Source organism: Felis catus, chromosome A2 (genome assembly GCF_018350175.1).
Source record: "Felis catus isolate Fca126 chromosome A2, F.catus_Fca126_mat1.0, whole genome shotgun sequence".
NCBI classification, from domain to species: Eukaryota; Metazoa; Chordata; class Mammalia; order Carnivora; family Felidae; genus Felis; species Felis catus.
This window is the reverse complement of record NC_058369.1, coordinates 157991152-158012217: the sequence shown is the minus strand read 5'-3', so window position 1 is coordinate 158012217 and position 21066 is coordinate 157991152. Positions and strand designations below refer to the sequence as shown.

Genomic DNA, 21066 nt, shown 5'->3' with positions numbered 1-21066 from the left:
TTGGGTGACATGTTCTGATTCCCTTCAAGTTGTGGCTCTTTTCCATGTCTCTAGATGCAGTTTTCCTACAAAATGCCAACTTGGTAAATGTTAGAGCAATTATTCTCTCTTCAGTTAATTTGATAAACACTAACTTCCACTCGTCTTTATTTATTTATATTGGGCTATTACCGAATTTAATTAAATCTCTTATGAAATTGACCTTATTTTACCTTCTACGTTTCATGCATCTTGAGGCTTCTCCTGATAGCACATGGCACGATGCCTTACACACCTCATGCATAGGGCATGGAACTCGGTCACTGACGCTTGAGTGCCGAAAGACCGCTTTCCGTAAGAAACCTTAAAATAGAATTATTTCACTGAGGTAGGATATTTTAGGATAAACACTGCTTATAGGATATTTTAGGATATTTTAGGATAAACATTGCTTATAATGTTCTTGGCTAGCTTATTGACGATCTGACAATTCACTGACAATTAGTTATTAAATCACTGTTTCTCTAAAATACATGTCTGACAGTCATTTCCTTTGGAGAAACATTAGAAGGATATGGTGAAATAACATCAAAATGATAAATCACGTCAAGACTAGTAACATTCTTTTTCAACAGACTGAATATAAAGGTGCCTGGAATTTATTTTCTGCGGCTTTAAACTCGTACCAGGTGTGATGAAACATAAAAGCTGTGCATCTCAGTCACTTCACATAGATATGGTACTTACCCTAAAATGGACTCTTGCAATTAAAGTTCTGGTGTGCTTTATACCAGAAAGAATGTTGCTGCTAGTGGGGGAAGGCACTAGAATCCTACTGAGGAACAAAAAACTTAGACGCAGAGGAACCATCTTGACAAAGAAAACCTGTACATACTCGTTTTAACACTCAGATAATAGAGCATTTTAAATTAAGAGCCAGAAAGTGAGCGTGACAGTTAAGCTGGCCAGACCAACCTCCAGGAAAGCCTGCACTCACTGGGGGCTTCTCCCGTTGGACACCATCATCCACCAGTGGGCACACGCTGAGCGGTGACTGGGATACAGGTATTTGTAGGTCTGGACCTAGATGCAGGTGTACAGAAGGATGTACACATATGTGCCCATCTTAACAAAGTTTATACTAGGGAAATCAGTCAAAGATTGAGGGCAAAATTTAAGTAGGGGGGAAAAAAAGAATAGAAAGTTACAATGGACCATCCCCGTAAGAGCATCAGGTTTTGTTTGTTTGTTTGTTTGTTTGTTTTTGTTTTTATCAGTTGCTGATGAAGCCATCTAGCTCCTTCCCCGCCAGTTGGACTGGACTCCCTTGCCAGGAGCAGGCAGAGGTAGCACTTGAGAGGGAGTCCTCGGGTGGCCTAAGAAATGGTACTTAGTGCCTGAGGAAGACTTTGGCTTCTAGTGTAAAAATGCTGGTCAAACTAACAACTGCACCAAAAGACTACAAGTTTGTCTCCCCAGAGCAGGAGAAACTCAGTTGGCCTGACTAACTGAAGTTGCTGGTATTAATAAGGAACAGGAAAAAGTAGTGGTATTTCACATCTGAAAATAATTCATTGATTCATCAGCACTCTGAAAAGCCTTTCAATAAACAAAGTATATTATTAGAGATGGTGCTTTATCACAGCCAGAAAGACTTGACATACCTTTTATTCTCCACTTCTTATGATGTTATATATTATATTCTAAAGCAGGCCTTAAATAATGATTTTTAAAATAAGCTCATTTAGAAATTATGCTGGTGACATAGTAATGTTTTATAGGTTAGACTTTTCTTCTCCCCCTCTTCATCAAAAAGTACAAACTCTTACAGTGCTACACGGATGAAGAATTGGTTGGTACCAGCCTCACGGCTGCTGTCTGAAGTAAAGGCAGGGCATGTGGAGAACTCAACAGCCCATCCCAAGTCCTCGGTAATAAGCGTTTCATCAGCAGAGGATGAATTGTGAGTGGATCACACAACAGTGGAACACTACCTTTGTGTCTTACTAGCACTGTTCTAGAGGATGATCGATATTTGCGGAGCTTTGGGGCTCAGTGAAACATCTTTTTAGGTAATAGTTTTAAAAGTCACTTTTGGGTTTCACTCCTACATCACAAAATAAATATTCTGAACCAGTCTTCTTACAAGTAGCTTAGATTATTTTTCTTCAAGGGCATTTATGGCATCCTTTTATTTTAGTTGACATTTTTCTGCCTGTTCTTACTGACTTTACATACTCTTAGCTTATTCTCATCCCTTTAGCCATTTGCCTCATATTCTCTACCAAGTTGTAGCTGTTGTCCACGTCTGTAAACTTATGGGCCTGTTTTCCAGATTATTTGTGAAGTAAACAAACATCCTGACAATCAACCATTCATACCTTTTGCTGGGAGAACTGATCCCTTCTCTCTTCTAATGGAAGACCCAAGCTAATTTCCTGTTGAAGACCAAAGTCTTTATCCCGTCCCAAAGACACCAAACCCTACTCCCACCCAATTCTAGGAAGACCCAAGCTAATTTCCTGTTGAAGACCAAAGTCTTTATCCCGACTGCACGCCAAACCCTACTCCTACCCAATTCTATGGTGAACCCAGAATGTTGTGGCCAACCAAAACGGAACAGCGAAAAACACTTCTTTGTAGAACCTTCACAACGGTCTTAAAAAAACCACCACACACACACATACACATATGTGGGTTTAACTGCTTCTCTCCTTACATTTCCTTTTCCGAGCCCTCAAAGAACTCAAGAATTTTAGTCAGGTATTTCTGTTTTGAGTCTGATTTATGAACTCTTCCTTGTCTGGCCAGGTGCCGGCCATATTCCACAATTCATAATCTGTCAACAGGAGTAATGGCCCATTTCCAAAGGTGAAGCGTAACATTTCTTTCTGCATGCATCCGATAAACAGATTGTGTGGCTGCTCAGTGATCTATCTGGAGTGGGCTGAAGAGCACATTAACCTTTCGGTACACCCCCATTTTCACTGTGGTTCTTTTCTTTTATGCTCTTCATTTTTCTTCATAAAAGGCGGACCTGATGAATAACACAACATCCAATCACTAGGGAGCAGATTGCCCGAAATCTGGAAGGTGAGTGGGCCGTGGTACCCAGTAAATTTCAAAGCATCTCAACCTTCAAACCTTTGCATAAAATGCCATTCGATGGGTATAAAGTTTCAGTTACGCAAGATGAGGAAGTTCTAGAGATCTGCTGTACGTCGTGCCTAGGGTTACGCACTGTGCATTTAAAATTAACAGTACTGCATTGTGCATTTAAAACTTTGTTAAGAGGACAGGTCTCATGTTAAGTGTTCTTGGCACAATAAAAAGGAAGGAAGAAAAGAAAGCCATTGAGATTAAGAGGAGAATTTGGTTCAGTTTTGTTCTGGTTTGATTCCTCCACAGTGTGAGCTTCTTCTGTAACACTTGATGGGGAGGAATCCCGGGGCTCTTTTCTTGTCTCTGTTTCTAACACTAGACTATAGATGGGCCTTTGCATTCTAGAATTTAGGAGGCTGACATCTTCAGGAAGAACGTCTAAAATAGATAAGCTTCAAGTGCTAGGCCCCATTTGTTTCATTGCCATGAATTCTTTGTGTATACTTGTGGGGTAGCTCTGCAGAGATAGAAAATTTCTGTTTTTCCAGGTTGGGACAGGACTGTAGGAGACAGTCAGTACACTGGCTGGTGTAGGCCAATCTAGCCAGCGGAGCAGGAGCACAGATATGTAGACGATCTTGAACGGATGCATGATAGGAGGGGCACTCAAAAATCATCAGGCACAAATGCTAAGATAATTCACTTTCCAGGCAATACAGGGACTCTAGATTCTATAAGGTTGATGTAAACTTACTCAAATTAATCATCTACATCTGTGTGTGTGTGTGTGTGTGTGTGTGTATAGTGTGTGTTTCGCACTGGAGTGAAAGTCAAGCTTCAGAATGTTAAGAAGGAAATAAGTGAATTAAAGGGAGCAAGGGTATAGAATCCATTCCAGGAATGGGGTAACCAGAGAAAGCAAAATGAGATAGTTTGATCCCTAAAGAAGATATCAGTGACCGAATTGGTGACCAGAAGGTTTTTTTTTAATTTTTATTTTTTTTTTAGGTTTGTCTATTTATTTTTGAGAGAGACGCAGAGTGAGCAGGGGAGGGGCAGAGACAGAGGGACAGAAAAAATCGCAAGCAGGCTCTGCACTGTTGGCACAGAGCCCGAGGTGGAGCTCAAACTCACAGACTGTAAGATCGAGACCGAAGCTGAAACCAAGAGTCAGACGCTCAACCGACTGAGCCACCCAGGCGCCCCGATTTTATTTTTAATAATGAACCTTGGATTTCAAGAAGGAAGGAAGGAAGGAAAGGAAATGGGGGGAGAAGAGAGAATAATGGCATGTGAAAAGGAGGGGCTAATTTTTAAAAGAGTGGCCTACCTCAGTACTTCTTACTCTTTACTGTGTCTTGTTAAAATGCAGACTTTCATTCTTCGGTCTGAGGGGAGGCGGGGGATTCTGCTTTTCTAATGAGAACCCAAGTGATGCTGTGTTCTAGGCACTCAGGATCTAGCTGGGAGACCGCGTCAACACATACGAAACTAGTCATGATTGTTTGGGTCCCTCTCTATAAAAGTGCAAAGAACACAAATAAGTGCTAAATAAATAGCAAGATACTTACCAATAAGTGCAATTAGCAGCTCTCAGACTTTGAGGCTGCCGCATAGCCTGAGTTATAAGGAGATCGCTCATTAGACAGGAAAAAACGGTGTCATTTAGTTCGTGTGAATAAATGCATTGACAAATTAAAATAAAAAACTTAAGTAACTGAGAAAATATAAACAGAAAATAAGTCAGAACCATCAAGGGTTATTATTATAGTTTCAGTTAAAAAACTGTTTAGATATCTGACATTTTTATACATGCTCACAACTCTGCTGATACATAGTAAAGAAAGTAAGGTCTTGTTCATTATGTGCACATTTGTTGCATCCCTTAAAAAATCTGAACACGCGTCCTAGCTTGTGTTTTGATCTTTGCACTTCTGTGGGAAAGGAAAGAAGGCATGTGGCTTTGTACTGCACTGATTCTGTATCCCTCTGTATTCTGCACATATTTGGCTTTTCTTTGCTTAAGAGGCAGAAAGTAGCTCTTATGTTTTAAAGATAACTTGAGAATGACCTGATGAGGAAGTTAAATGTCTCTTTGTGAAATAGAAACCTAAATCTTCTTAGATTAAAAGAAACATAAAAAGATGATAAATTTATTAATCAGGTTTTTCAACATGGATCCTTGAACCTACCAGCACAATGTAATAAAATATTACACGCTTATCACAACCTGTATTGTTTGATCTTTTTCATTTTTTGACAGAGAAGCAGAGGGCCTTAAACTCTACATTTACTTTTCACTGCAGACAAAATTATTATAATAATTTTTATCATTATAGATCGGGGATACAGACGTCAGCAGTAGAATGATCTACGCATGGAAATTGCCTGTGTGTTTCTTTACAACACTCTTCAAATCTCTAGTTATTTAAAAATAAAAGTTTTTCTTTTTTTTTTTTTAAATTTTTTTTTCAACGTTTATTTATTTTTGGGACAGAGAGAGACAGAGCCTGAACGGGGGAGGGGCAGAGAGAGAGGGAGACACAGAATCGGAAACAGGCTCCAGGCTCCGAGCCATCAGCCCAGAGCCTGACGCGGGGCTCGAACTCACGGACCGCGAGATCGTGACCTGGCTGGAGTCGGACGCTTAACCGACTGCACCACCCAGGCGCCCCTAAAAGTTTTTCTTTAAAGTGAGGGGAAATACACAGAATTAAAATAGGCAACAACCGTACCATACAGGCATTTAAGTTGAGATGGTTAAATGGAGTTCCAAGTGTCCGGAAATTCTTACATTCCCCATGATGAGGGTAAAGTTACTGAAGACTAGAAGACACCATCAGCATAAGCATGTTGAAATTCCTAGCGTAATCACTAAAAGACTAGAAACGGCGTCTAACTTCCAGTCTAGTAGACAGATACCCAGGTAGATACCTAATTAGTTGGTCTCTGCCAGAGAGGAAGGGGGCTGCTGCAGGAGAGCCTCTTGGGGGTGAGACAGCAGACAGAAGACAACAGACGTAAGAAGATACAAAAACGGCAAGAGTTAGGACTTGAAACTAAAACGGAGAAAGCACTTCAGAAAGTCAGATCAACTGAAGGAATTAAAAACGCCGAGGTAATGTTCTTATTCCAATCGAAATTGGGTTCATAATAAGATCAAGGACAGCGTTTGGGGGTTTTAAGTGCATGGAAAACACAGATTTACTCCACTAACAGTGTCTGTTTAACTCAAGGTGACAAGGTAACGGTTACTATCTAGGTATTTATTTAACGTTTATTCATTTTTGAGAGAGACAGAGCATGCCACTCTAAAATATAAAACTCCGTGTTTTTAGTATATTCACCGTGCTATGCAGAACATTTTCATCAGCCAAAAAGAAACCGTGTATCTGTCAGCGTTCAGTCCCAGTACCTCACTCTTCCCTTCTGGCAACCGCTCTCCCACTCTCTGTCTAGAGACAGAGAGTAGATCTGCCCATTCTCGACATTTCATATAAAGAGGATCATACAATGTGTGGCCTTTTGTGTCTGGCTTCTTTCACTTAGCATAAAATGTTTAAGGTTTAATCAATGGTCGCATGTAAGAGTACTCCATTTCTTTTTATGGCTGAGTAATATTCCATTTTGCATGGATATACCACATTTTGGTTACCCATTTATGTTTGTGGACATTTGGGCTGTTTTCACTTTTTGCCTATTACGAATCATGCTGCTGTGAACATCCATGTACAAGATTTTGCGTGAGCTTACGTTTTTCATTCCTCTTGAGTGTGCACCTAGGAGTAGTAGCATTGCTAGATCATATAGTAGTTCCATATTTAATTTTTGAAGAAACTGCCCAACTGCTTTCTTCAGTGGCTGTACCATTTTACATTTCCACCAGCAGTGTGTAAAGGTTCCATTTTTTTCCACATCCTCACCAACATTTTCCTTAAAAAAAAAATAGCCATCATAATGGGTGTCCGTTGGTATCTCACTGTGGTGTTGATTTGCATTCCCAACGATGATGATCAGAGATGTGGAGCATCTTTTCATATGTGTGTTGGCCAGCTGTACATCTTCTTTGGAAAAATACCTATTCACGTCGTTCGCCCTCTTAAAAGTTGTGTTGTCTTTTCTTTTTACTGTTGTGTTCTTTATATATTCTGGTTAATAGACCCTTATCAGATGTAAGATTTTGGAAATACTTTTTTTCCTGGAGGCTGTCTTTTCATGTTCTTGATACTGTCCTTCGAAGAAAAAAGTTTTTAATTTTGACGAAGTCCAATTTATTTTTTCTTTGGCTGCTTGCACTTTTCTATTCTTGTATCAAGCTATTTTTATTGAAATAAGATGCTGTTTTACATTTAACATTCTTGTCTCTCAGTTACTCATAATTTAGATGGTAACCTATATTCATTTCATATGGATTTTGTAGCAGATTGCCATAAACTTAGTGGCTTAAAACAACACAGATTCCTCATTGTACAGGTTTGTAATTCAGAAATCCAAAGTGGGTTTTACTGAGCCCATCGTATCAGCTGACCTATGTTTCCTTCTGGAGAGTCTGGGGAAGAATCTGTGTCTCTGACCTTGGCCCCTTCTGGTGGCCTCCTACATTCCTTGGCTTCTGGCTTTCTTCTTCCATCTTTGAAGCTACCGATGCTAGATCAAGTCTAACAGTATGTCACTTTGACCTCCTCTCTCTTTTCCTCTTTTAAGGGACCCTAGTGACCCTGGGCTCACCTGGATAATCCAAGGTAATCTCTCTATTTAAGGTCAGTGGATTGGAAAGTTTAATTCCGTCTGCAGCCTATACCCACCCTGGCCACGTAATGTGCACAGTCACAGGTTCTGGGGATTCAGGAGATGGACATCTTGGGGCAGCTATTACTCTGTGTATCAGCCCCTTGCTGCTGACCATGCTTTACTGAAGCTAGAGACTGTGGTACATCTGTTGACAGCTAATGAAATTGCAAGTACTCAGAAACTGGCTATAAATAACTTTGCTCTTACCTCTACAACCCTCTTTGGGTTGTGGCACAGCTTATAAGGGCAGAAAGCTTAGTAAGGATGCAGATTGTTGATTCTTAATAAGCCTGTTTTACGATTCCTAAACCAGAAGTTTCTGTTCTTGTAATCCTGGAGGAAAGTAGCTCCAAAATTTGGCATTACGGATAGCAATCTTAAAACTGGCTTTCAAGGAGTGGATCATGTGGGCAGGAGCTTCCTTCAAAGATAGCGTGGTGCAGTAGGGCACGGGCTTTGGAGTTAAGTGGTAGGTCCAGGACCAGGTTTCCTCTCACCTGCTTTGTTAGAGAAGTCCACTGGAATTCGACCGTATCCAAAAAACTCCAAGTAGACTTTTACGAATATGTATGAAACTCTGCTACTGTGTGGTAATATATCTCAAATATCTCTAAAAAGGTAGATTGATACTTTTTTTTAAAAAAAATGAGAAAAATTAGTGCTTAAATTGTCTAAAGCAGTTTAAATACACTTAGCCATACTATTTAGCAACTACTAGTGCCTTTAGGAGCACATGGTAAAGGTCAGCATTTTAGAATCACTTTGCTGGTGTGATGCTAGTGGATGAAAGGGTTCTCTCCACCTGCTGCTGCTGGAAGCCACCACTAAGAGACTGACCGTGAATTCCGTGAGGTCTTCTCTTTGATCAAAAGGAAAAGGAGACGACAGACAGGCCGACCTGTTTACTGCTAAACTTTCCCTTCTGGCCTAAGTACTAATCTATTGCCACATGTAGACGGAGGGGAAAAGACTAATCTGAAGACGAATAGAGTAGCAAGTGGATGCCCGCAGTGATGTCCATAAAAGCTGATTTTTTCTATTTCTGGCTGCATCGAGGTGTCTTTTATCCTGGGATATCTGGATGGTAAAAACTAAGATTATTATTAAAGAGGGCAGTGGGCAATTTAGGAAGCGCCCTGTCTCCCTGTGACAAAAGCTTTGCTGCTAAGCACAGTAATTTATGTTGATAAATTGTAGCTGTCAGAGTGTCCAAAGCACTTCGTGGGGGATATTTCTGACTTTGCATTTCTCATTCATGCGTTCTGATGTATAAACTTCTATTAACAACAACAGAAACACCACAAGTTTCTGCAGATATTCCTAAATTGTCAAAGAGTAAGAATAATAACAATAGATTATTACGGTTTCCTTTTCCCCTCAAAGTTGGTAAGGATGTTAAGGCAGAAAGAAGTGTTACAGAAAGAGAGCATTATTCGAAAGACTTGGGGTTTCCAAGAAAAGAAAACAGAATGTCAGAAAAATGGAAAAAACATTTCCAAAATAGGAAACTACACACATACCAACAAGAAGCATGAAAGGCAGTGGGAAGACACGGTAGATAAACCAGGCAGAAAAAAAAAACAAGCGACGATAAACACAAAGGGCACAAAATCACACAGACTTAAGTTCTATATGTTGACGGTGTCCTGCCTGGTGGAACAAGGGGCAAAAAGTGATAGATAACATTTCCATTCAAGTATGAGCTTGCAAACTTCGATTCCAGTGATCTGCCCCTGGGTGCACTAGCTGTTGGCCCAAACATGCCGTGTTTTATGCTTCCTCAAAACCCCGTGATTTAAAACCCCGTCATTGCTATTGCTTGTGCACCTGCGTCTCAGGTACGATTTGGCCGATCTGAAACGGCCCTGGTTTCATGGCACCTGGTGTGGCGCCACTCGGCCTCTTAGAAGAGATCCGTGGAACATCCAGATGGCCACGCTCCTCATGGCTCTCAGTGGACTTGGTGCTAGCACGTTCTCAGTAGAGTGGCAGACACGCAAGACGGCGAGCGTGCAGAGCCTCTGAAGGCCTGACCTGGCACGCTGTCCCCTCTGTCTGCATACCATCGGCCAAAACAGTCACACAGCCAAGCCCGCGTCAAGGGACCGAGAAGGACAGTCTGCTCTTGGTGAAAGTTCCTGCAGAATTGTACCAAATTCTGGACCTAAGAAAGCCTCTGTGATAGATAGAAAGATGATAGATAGTAAGCCTGGGTGGCTCAGTCGGTTAAGCGTCCGACTTCGGCCCAGGTCATGATCTCAACGGTTTGTAGGAGCCTGGAGGCTGGAGCCTGGAGCCTGCTTCGGATTCTGCGTCTCCCTTTCTATCTGCCCCTCCCCTGCCCATGCTCTGTCTCAAAAATAAACATTAAAAAGGTTTTTTAAAATAATATAGGTTGGGGCGCCTGGGTGGCGCAGTCGGTTAAGCGTCCGACTTCAGCCAGGTCACGATCTCGCGGTCCGTGAGTTCGAGCCCCGCGTCGGGCTCTGGGCTGACCACTCAGAGCCTGGAGCCTGTTTCCGATTCTGTGTCTCCCTCTCTCTCTGCCCCTCGCCCGTTCATGCTCTGTCTCTCTCTGTCCCAAAAATAAATAAACGTTGAAAAAAAATTTAAAAAAAAAAAATAAAATAATATAGGTAAATTTATAATGTCATTAAGTGAACGTTTTGAAGACAAAAGGCTTTTGTTTTTCAATACCTCGTGTATCAACAGTCTTAACGTATGACACGGATACAGCTTTTGGCTTTCACCTCTCCGTCCCCTAATTGTTCTACTCAAGAAATGATCAAGTTGTAGAAACCTCTTCACTGTCGGTACTTTGTTTTTAATTGATCAGCTTTCACTTATAGCTGTAGGTATTTGAAAACATTTTTTGCAGAAAACAGTTGTTGGAGAAACGAATGAATGCAGCTACCTTGGCCACAAGAATGGAGATCAGTGCTCTGCTAATCATGAGCTCCCGGACTGAGCCATTAAACACTACTAGCTAGACATTCTCAAGCATCATTTTCTCATGTGGGCACTTGACTACATCAGTCAACATAAATAGTTCATGCTTTCAGAAGAATCATTTAAAGCCTCAGCTTTTTGCTAACAAAGGATGAATAGTTATCATCTTAGCAGAGCAACAGTGTATTTGGGTTTGATGCAGAAGTACTTTATTCCAGCTCCTACTTTGGTATGTTCTATCATAGTTGTCAGATATTCCTAAAATACTGCTTTCATCCAATCAGCCCTTATAAAAATTTACACAGTGGTTCCCTATTGCTTAATACTCTGGAATTAAAATCTTTCTTCATCAGGTTCTCTCTAGGCCCATAAATGTGTCTCTCAGAAGACAATATCACTTTGCCAAATCATAAATATTAGCGGTGACATTGAGTGTATGTGGTGGAATACTACTTAAATAGGGAAGAGCTTACAGACCATCTCTTCACCCTATATTTGCACACCCAAGAATACACATTTTGCACCAAAAGCACAGTGAGTGGTGCATTGTGGATTGTAATTGCTTTAAGGTGAGTAGTAGGTTTTAGGGAACGACTAGAACAGCCAAAGGCAGGACAAATGTTGTGGCTATTAAATAGAGGATAGCCAGATACATAGAGAAACTTGAGTAGGCCACAGTTTCTTGTCCTAAGCTTTGGTGGTAATTCTCAAATTCAAAAGTGGATTCAGAATGTGTCACCTGTAATTACACAGGGTTATATTCTCATCTAGAATAAGTCATGAGGGCTGGATAGGACAAAGGACTTTGTGGCTTCTAATGTTTATGATTATAACATTAGAAGGTGGTATGATTAATGATTCTTTAAATTAAATGTCACTAATTTGGATTGTGTGATTACTCATCAACCCTTTTATTATCTAAAGAGAAAGAATTTGCATAGCAGAGTAAACAATGGGTCATTTAAACTATTTGGAGAAACAAACCATTTTCAAGTATTTTAGGGTACATTTACTTTCTTAAATGAATTCATTTATAATTATTCTAATTCATCCATCATACCTTTCTGCAACTCCACCTACCACAAATTGGTCCTGGCTAATTTGGCTTTGTTTTTAAATCTTAAACTAAATATTTATCTCTGACTAAATACATCCTTAGAACTTCGTAATTAGGAATATTTTGCACAAAATTAGGAATATTGTGGCCTACGCATGCAACCTTAATTCTCTATTTTGACTCCTTAGACTCCTTTTTCTGAGCTGATTTGGTTGTGCTTGTCAAGACACTCTAAAGCAGTCTGCTCACATGGCCACACGCTATCACATTTGCTCAACTGAAACATGTCTGACAGCCATACCAAGACGATGGAGGTTTGGTTCCCCCGGCCTTGGATTCATCTCCCCTTCTCCCATTAAAGCTCTTCTGGATGCAGGTCTTAAAAATGGGAGATGAGAGAGATGAAATGTGGCTTAGAAAGGGAATAGGGTTGGTTGGCTGTGGGTTTGCATTATTTTGTGATTCATTTTAATGCCCTTCTAGACAAACCCACAACCTCAACAAGCTATTCAAGGCTGGAGGTGGTAGTTGCTAACTTCTGGTTCTTTCATGACCAGTGGGAGAAATATAATCTCTTAAGAATACGGAGTCCTAAAGCCCCAGAGGATATGCTTTGTTTAGCAGCCATCGGCCCAGAAAATACCCATGACTATGGAAGATAAACAGCCACCTCCCTTCTAAGTTTGTCCAGAAATAAAGACCTTAGGATATTTTTTGCCATTGCCCTGTGGTCAGTGTCTCTACCCAAGCAGGTGGTCTTTGTTTTCATCTGTTTATTGCTGTGCCGACTTTTGTAATTGAGAGACAGGTGAGATCGTGTGCAGTACAATTGATACTCAGACATGACAGACAGCCCTCCATCAGGGGCACCGCAGTGACATCCGACAAATTACCAGTCACGTGCACTGAAAAAGGAAAGTTAGCGTTCCACCAGAATGATTTTTCCTCTCCTATAATAAAAAAGAGACTTCCAGAATTGTATCTAGCCTAAATTTTAAGTCCTAGTGTTTTTTCAGTTATTTTTTTTTTTTACAGAAAATACATCAAGTAGATCAAATTAGGATGACGTAAGAGCAACTACATGCATAAAATTCTGTCCTTTTCCCCAGTTGAGTTATATTAGCGTTTGCAAGAGGAGGCGGTGGAACTTGAGGTGTGTTGTCCTTGTCATCAGACTGTGAAAAAGGCTAATAAAATATCACATCTGCAATCAGGGTGACCACAGTTTAGGGGAAGAGAAAAGACCTAAATATACACTTAAAAACATGAAGATAATACAACGTAGCATACATGATTTTTTTTTTAATTTTTTCAATGTTTAATTTTGAGAGAGAGAGACAGAGCGTGAGTGGGGGGAGGAACAGAGAGAGAGGGAGACACAGAATCCAAAGCAGGCTTCAGGCTCCGAGCTGTCAGTGCAGAGCCCGATGTGGGGCTCAAACCCTCAAACAGACAATGACCTGAGCTGAAGTTGGACCCTTAACCAACTGAGCCACCCAGGCACCCCTAAAGTAGCATACATAATTTTAAAGAGGATCAATGTTTCAACATACTCTGTGTCTCAGTTTGGGCTGCTGTAACAAAATACTATGGATAAGTGGCCTATAAACAAGTATTTCTCAGAGTTCTGGAAGCTGGGATGGCCAAGATCAAGGTACTGGCAGATTTGGTTTCTAGTGAGGACCCATTTCCTGGTTCACAGAAGCTAGTCTTCTTGCTGTGTCCTCAGATGGTCAGAAGGCTGAGGGAGCTCTTTAGGGTCTTTTTTTAAAAAAAATTAAAATTTTTTTTTAATGTTTATTTATTTTTGAGACAGAGAGAGACAGAGCACGAGCAGGGGAGGAGCAGAGAGAGAGGGAGACACAGAACCCGAAACAGGCTCCAGGCTCCGAGCTGTCAGTGCAGAGCCAGATGCAGGGCTCGAACTCACAAACCATGAGATCATGACCTGAGCCAAAGCTGGACGCTCAACCGACTGAGCCGCCCAGGCACCCCTTCTAGGGTCTCTTTTGTTAAGGGTACGAATCCCATTCGTGAGGGCTGCATGAATGACTAGTGCCTCTTATGGCCTAATCACTTCCCAAACCTCAACCCCCTAAAACATCACCTTGGGGGTTAGGATCTTGATATTAACTTTGGGGGTACACAGTCTATAGCACTCGGTGTCAAACAGCCTTGGGGAAGGGGACAGCAGGGATTCCCCCCTGCCCCCGTCATCCTACAAAAGCAGAATACAAGGAAAAAGAGACAGAAATAGAAAATTTGAACGTCACAATTTCCCCATAATCTTCTAACACACTATTAACATTTTGGGGTTTGCTTTAGTCTTTTTACTGTGTTAGATTTTTTAATTAGAAAAGAACTTCTGGAATTAAGCTTTTGTACTTTAAGGCTGTGTTAGATTTTGTTTTGCTTGTGTTTTGTTGTGTTTTTAAGCAACATACTTAACAACTAGTGAAGGTTTTTATTTTTCTTTTGAGAGAGAGAGCGCGCGCATATGAGCAGGGGAGGGGCAGAGAGAGAGGGAGAGAATCCCAAGCAGGGTCTGTGCTGTCAGTGCAGTGCCTGACGCGGAGCTCGAACCCACGAATCCGTGAGAGCATGACCTGAGTCAAAATCAAGAGTTGGATATTTAACCGACTGAGCCACCCAGATGCCCCTCAAGTACTGGCTATGCATCTACTCTTTGCAAACATATTAAGTGCTGAGGATGAACCGCATGTCTGCACCTCAGAAAACTTAGACTGCAGGAGACCATGCTGCTGACTGATACTGATTTCATTCTACTCAGCCCCCAGCACTGTCACCAACTCCTGGGACTATCACCAGTTAAGCTTTTCCTGTCCAGGATGTTTGTTTTCTTATATGTGGCTTTACATTTTCCAGTTAAACATACTCCTTTGCTTTTGTTTGTTTTTTATAGAACAGCTTTAGCAAGATATAATTCACACACCATAAAGTCTATAATCTTCCCACTGCTTCTGGCTTGTACAAGCTTTAACTTACCAGGATCATCGTGGATCTTGACTCTTTTAAGTTTACCTCTCTGAGTATTTTGTCATCTACAGATCAATCTCACTGGCTTTATTCCAAGGCGATGATACATAGTTGAACAGGACAGCAGCAAGGACAGAATCCTGTATCATTCAGGGCCTTCCCGGGGAGCCCATAATCAGTGCTCTTTGAGAAAGATACTGAACACATCTGAATTAATCTGTCTGTGTAATCCTTAGCCCATGTTGCCCTGTGTTATTCTCGACAGTATACAAAAATAAAACTATGGTCTCTGAAAGGGAACCATTTGTCAGGAGTCACTGTTGGACATTGTTTTCAAAGACCTGAGTCCAGCGATGGATTCTGATAACCTCCCAAGCCTGGAGCCGCCTTCCCGCAGACAGCACAGATGACCGTGCCCTCGTGCAGACAGTGAAAGAAAGTATCAGTTGAGTAGCTGAGGCTGCATCACCCTCTCCAAGCAGAAATCAGTCTTTTTATTTTCCCCTTTGCTCCCAACATAGCTTTCAGGGCCCCTTGTGTTACTGAATTTAGCACCTTTTGGTTTTGTGATCTTCCAGATCTTTAGCTTTTCTGTCTTCCCGTCTTTAAAAATATCCACTGAAATAGGTGTCTTCCTCAGAGCTATGACTTCCTCGGAGCTATCTGGGTGGCTCCTTCAATTAAGCATCTGGCTCTTGATTTCAGCTCAGGTCAAGATCTTGTGGTTCATGGGATTCAGCTCCGCTGAGCTTGGAGCCTGCTTGGGATTCATTCATTCTCTCTCTCTCTCTCTCTCTCTCTCTCTCTCTCTCCCCCCCCCCCTCTGCCCCTCCCCTACACATGCACACTGCTCTCTCTCTCAAAATAAATAAATAAACATTAAAAAAAAAACCCAATATTTAGTCTGTGATGATAAAAGAATCCTGCTGTTTGGGAGGTACTTTGCTGTCAGAAGACAGGACCTAATCCATAAGCAGTGCTCTCAGCCAGCTTTCATGAGAATTTCAGAACATCTGCGTGGCGTCAGTATGGCATCCAGAAAGCTATCGCATCCGTCCATGGTACCTGCCTTTGGCAGCTCGTTTGGGTGATGTTTTCCTTTCCCCTCTACTTTGGAGGTTAAACTCCTTTTATCTAATTTATAGGCTTCTTGCCAAATTTTTGCCTGTACTGCATTTCTGGCCAGAAATCCATTCTTTGTTTAAAGTCGGCACCTAGTGAACTGTTTGCTTCCTATGGGTTTTTTTTTCCCCCCCTCTTGGTATAATTTTCTTTCCTTAAGGGCAACATCATTAAAGTAACACAGTGTCTGTAACAGGATGTATCCTGTCATATCTCCTTGCTCTTATACTAAGGAAAAACATCTCCCAGTTGGTAAGCAATTCTTTATAGAACTTCTTGGCAAACTGGCAACTGTCTTTTGGGATTTTTTCGTAAGCATTTAACAATATTTAGACAGAATGACAGATACTAATGCTTTATTTTAGTAGGCGTTTTTGAGGAGCTCAGACAATTACATGAGCACTGTTACACAGTGTGGTGTAAACACAGTATCTCGCTCTAATTTTCTCCCTTGGCTCAGTTCCTGAAACGTGAAGGGAGTTCCTTTCCTTATCATTTGTGTTAACGACCTATTGTTCCTCCAGCTGTCTTTATCCTCTCTATCCGCCATAAATTGATTCCAGTGGGAGGGAAGGCAAGATAGTAAATCAGTAAATCTATGCTCTTACGTCCTCTTTTGTTTTGCTCAACTCTGTAATTACACTTCATTTTCCTACAGTAGCGCATTTTCAAAGTTAAATCTCATGAACTTCAGTATTTAAACATGTTCAATAATAGGAAAGACTTAACCGCTCTCCCCCTCGGTTCACGCCTACCAACCGATATTTGCCATAATGAGATAAAGGTAAATATTGTTCTCAAAAATATAACTACAGCTACCCAATACCACCGCCTGTAGTTTTGCCTTTTTAGAAATGAGTGAGTGCATATTTAGGAGAAAGGAAAAATACAGAGGTTTCTCTTGTTCTTTTCTAAAATCAGTGTGACCAGGTAAAGGCCTCTGGAGGCTTCGAGGTCATGGAGGATGCCCTGCTTGCCTTTGAACCCTAGCAAGCCCCACCTCTCAGCAGATACAGTTATCACAGCATCATTGTTCTGACCTCTCTGGACACATTTAATTTGTCAGAATTTATGGAGTATATTCCATGGATAAGGCATGGTTTGGAGTGGCAGAAAAATAATAGTCAACATATAATGAGCTTTTTCCTGCATGCAGCGGGAAATGTACAAAAAATCTGGGTTTTTCAAGGTATTTTCCTGTCTACTGCCATTGTTATCTCGGAGGGAGAAAGCAAGGATGAACCATGGGGAGGAACACGAGCATTAGATGTGCATTCTGCACGGACAGATTTAACTTCTGTGAGCCCTCATCTCCAAAATAGTAAGAAGACCGACGTTTATCTGGTTGTTATGAGGATGAGAAGAGAGGATTCAGGTAAAGCTAATGCCAGACCACAGTTCAACAACGCAGGGCTGTTTTCAGAGCGAAAAAATCAAGAAAGAGGAGTCTGTACCACACATCCGTCACAGTAGCAGGCCCCGACAATACACTTTGTCTTTAGGACAAAGTCATCGGTAATCTTAGCACAGTTTCAGTGGATTAACTGGGGTGTGGAACCTGCCATTGTAGACTGGGTGGGAACTGAAGGGCAGGTAAGTAATTTGTGTTGGGGTTCTACCAAAGTGGTGAAGAGAGACACGATGATGGGTGACGGAGTTTGTGATGGTAGAGACTTGAACGCGTGGGAGTGCTCTCAGGAAGAAAGAGATGGGAAGTGCTGGAAGAAACAGAGAGTGGCAAACTCTGGTCAAAGCTGTGGGAAGGTGCGGGGCGACGGGATCCGCAGCCCCGGACCGGGAAGTGTTTCTTTTTCTGTCGTGACTGGATGAAAAGGAGGAACTGCATGGATGAAACTATTGATGTTCGGAGTGAATACTGACAAGATGCTGAAGCAGTTGTTTTGGGCTGCTTTTTCCCCCGAGAGGTTGGGGTAGAGTCATAGGCCCAGAGTAGATTAGTATAGTATTAAGTAAGTGTCAGGTTTATGGACATGTAAGGCATCGTAGATACGTGGACATTTTTAAATGGTAGCTATCAAGAACTTAATAACTAACCAAAGAAACACAGAAAGATTGCTTCAGTTGAGAATCCAGTTGAAGTTGAGAGCTTTCTCTGTGTCCTTTTTAATTCTCACTGTGGAAATAAATGAACACCAACCAAACGAGAATAAGCAGACTGTTCAGAGTCACTTGCAGAGTGACTCATTTTGGCCCAGACACAAAGGCAGATGAGGAATTGGAAAACATTAGATGAGAAAAATGGAAGACTTCAGGTCTGCCCTGATCGCAGAGTCTGTATGGAGAATCTGGAGGCGGGCTGACTACCGGAGGGGCGGCCCATGTGTGGTTGGTGAGAGGAGCATGTTTGGCTCTTTCTTTGCTTGGTCTTAAAGTTAGAAACCGAGACAAAAATTAGGGAGGCTATCAGTTATTAATCGGGCCCTGCCCGTTTGGGGCCAGTTATCACTGAGTTATTGTTCGGCTTCCTGGATTGTTCATGGAAATAGCACTCCGACTTCCTACAAGCCTGCTGTATAGCAGGCTGGCCCCCTGGGCTGGTTTCTGCAGCTTGTGGGTCAGACTTCTGTTTTATATATGGTCTGACCGTTGACTGTGTGTGTATTCAGTCTCTTACCCACTTTATTATTATGAAAGTTAGAATGATCTTCTATTTGGAACCTATTGTTCCTCTCGTTAAAAGAATGTAGGACCGGAGAGAATAGTGGAGGTAAGGGAATTTGTAGGAATACATTTCGGGAATGAAAATGGAAGTGTACACTGTAATGTAAAGAAATTACTTTTTAAACTGCATCACATGGGGTGCCTGGTGGCTCAGTCGGTTAAGCTCAAGTCATGATCTCCAGGTTCGTGAGTTCGAGCCCCACGTCAGGCTCTGAGCTGTTAGCACAGCTCAGAGCCTGGAACCTGCTTCAGATTCTGTGTCTCCCTCTCTCTCTCTGCCTCTCCTCCACTCACTCACACTCTCTCTCTCTCTCTCTTTCTCTTTGTCAAAAACAAATAAACATTAAAAAAAAGTAAACTGTATGACGTCATTTTCAACCTCCCAGAAGGTAAACCCAAGCTGTGGAAGCTGAGCACCAGCGGGGCCTCTCTGACCAGTGGATCGGGACCTAAGACACAAACTGCCTATTTTACACCCTTAACACTGAGGCCCAGACAGGATAAAGGACTTGCGTGGGCTCTCACAGCAACCTCAGGCTGGACGTCACCCCAGTGTACTTCCGTTTTCATTGATCGGAGAACCAGCCATTATGTCAAGCACACTGCAAATTTCCTTTTCAAATCTAGAATCACAAAGTTCAAATCATGCAGGACATTGACCCAGACATTCCATTAATTACTCCATGGAACTATCTAGAAACATAATAAACCTATTACGAATACCTATTATTCATATTGGCTGTTTTAGCTTAAGAGAAGTTAAGGAGAATTTAAACTTATGAATGTATTAACTGTAGGGCATGATAAACATTATGATTAATGGTATGTCACTGTGTGCATACTTTTAGGATTATTGTTTCTATCCCAGAAATTTCCTTGTTCCTAAAAGATATTTGAGGGGCAGTTTCCCTGATAAGAGAAACAAGGGTGTATTAACATTGATTGATTATATAGTAAACCTTTACCTTGCCTCTCTTTACATAATGAATCTCTCTTCTCCTTACTGCCTGACAGGAAAATTTAATGGTATGTTTCCTCCAGTAGTAAAACCACTGAGCCCTAGAGAAAGTGCTTTGTACATCCAGTGAGGGTAACACCTTGTTACCAGCAAGGAAGAGTCATGACTTCTCCATTAATGTGCTAAAATGAAAAGCTTAACAATACACTCAGTTGATCAGAAACACAATACTTCTCAGAGTTCCATCCTTCGACGTGTGGTACTTAATGGATCAAAGATCATCTGAAGTTGCTGATATATTATCTCAAAGGGAGAGGGAGAGAGAATGGGTAGCAAGGGTCTTGCCATTGAGGCGCGCGTTCCCCACCCCCCCCCCACCCCCGTGCTTCTGCACACACCTGAGTAGGGTAAGGTGGCCTAGAAGCAATATCAAGTAAGTTCTGGAAAACCTGGGGTGGGTATGCTTCAGTTAGTAAATTAACACTTAAGGAAATGCTGCATTCTCAGAAAGGGGTGGGTCTCTTTTGAAGTCTGTAAAAGATCAACCTTGATATGAAAGTTCAGGGGGAATCGATACCGAAGGAGTGTGGTTGGTCTCTGTCTTGACTTTCTGGATGAATCATCTGACAGCGAGGCACATGGCCTGGGTGGATGTTTGTAGAACAGACACCTGGTTTCAGATCAGATATTGTTTTTCCTAGGTACCAAAGTCATTCTTAGTCCTTAAATTGGTTGTTTTATTCATGTATTCATTTATTCATTCAATAAATATTTATAGAAAGTCCACAGTGTACTTGGCACTATGCTAAGTATATAGTATAATGGAGGGCAAAACAAACGTAGTTTCTCCTGGGCTTACAAGATTCTGAGTAGTGAGAAAACTGCAGAAATATTATTTTTAATATTAATACTTTTGTATAATTGTATAAACAATTAGGGAGGTACCTTTGGGGATCTCTTATTTTTATTGGAGTTTCTCGAATTGGCAAACTGTATTCTATGAATTGAGACTAACCCAAAGCATAACTTTAAAATAGCTTTCCTAATTTCATTTTAATAAAGTTCTTTGCTAATAACACAGAGGCTCTGAATTTGCACATACAGTGAACCCTCAACTCCAGCTAGGAGCCTTGCCAGTATGTGTTATAATGTCACAGAGTCTCAAACTGTGGAGCATAGCCAGTCCATTATCACACAAATAATGGATTGCAGCAGCCCCTTCCAACAATCTTCTTGAATGCATGCTTATTCTAGTGTTTCTTACCTTTTTTAAACTCATGACTCTTTTTAATAAGCATAAAAAGATCACCCTTAATGTCTGATTTTCACAGTAATTTTATACTTAAAAACAGATTAACACAATGGCAGTTTTAAGAATTTTTTTCAAGCCATATACATTCAGCTTCCCACTCTAACCCTAAGAAGTACT

The 21066-nt window shown here is 41.3% G+C and overlaps 1 protein-coding gene across 5 annotated transcripts in view; it reads left to right on the top strand.

The window, feature by feature from the left end:
• TPK1 (thiamin pyrophosphokinase 1) overlaps positions 1-21066 on the top strand; it is a 351344-nt gene that overhangs the window by 307535 nt on the left and 22743 nt on the right. The window contains exon 9 of one of the 5 annotated variants that reach the window (XM_045052939.1): positions 3011-3072. The exons of 3 other annotated variants lie outside the window; for them this stretch is intronic. In XM_045052939.1, the coding sequence (XP_044908874.1) occupies positions 3011-3027 (17 nt within the window). In that variant the 3' untranslated portion in view covers positions 3028-3072. Of the gene's footprint in view, positions 1-3010; positions 3073-7785; positions 7824-21066 lie in introns of all 5 variants that reach the window. One more of the 5 variants, XM_045052938.1, reaches the window with a different exon arrangement.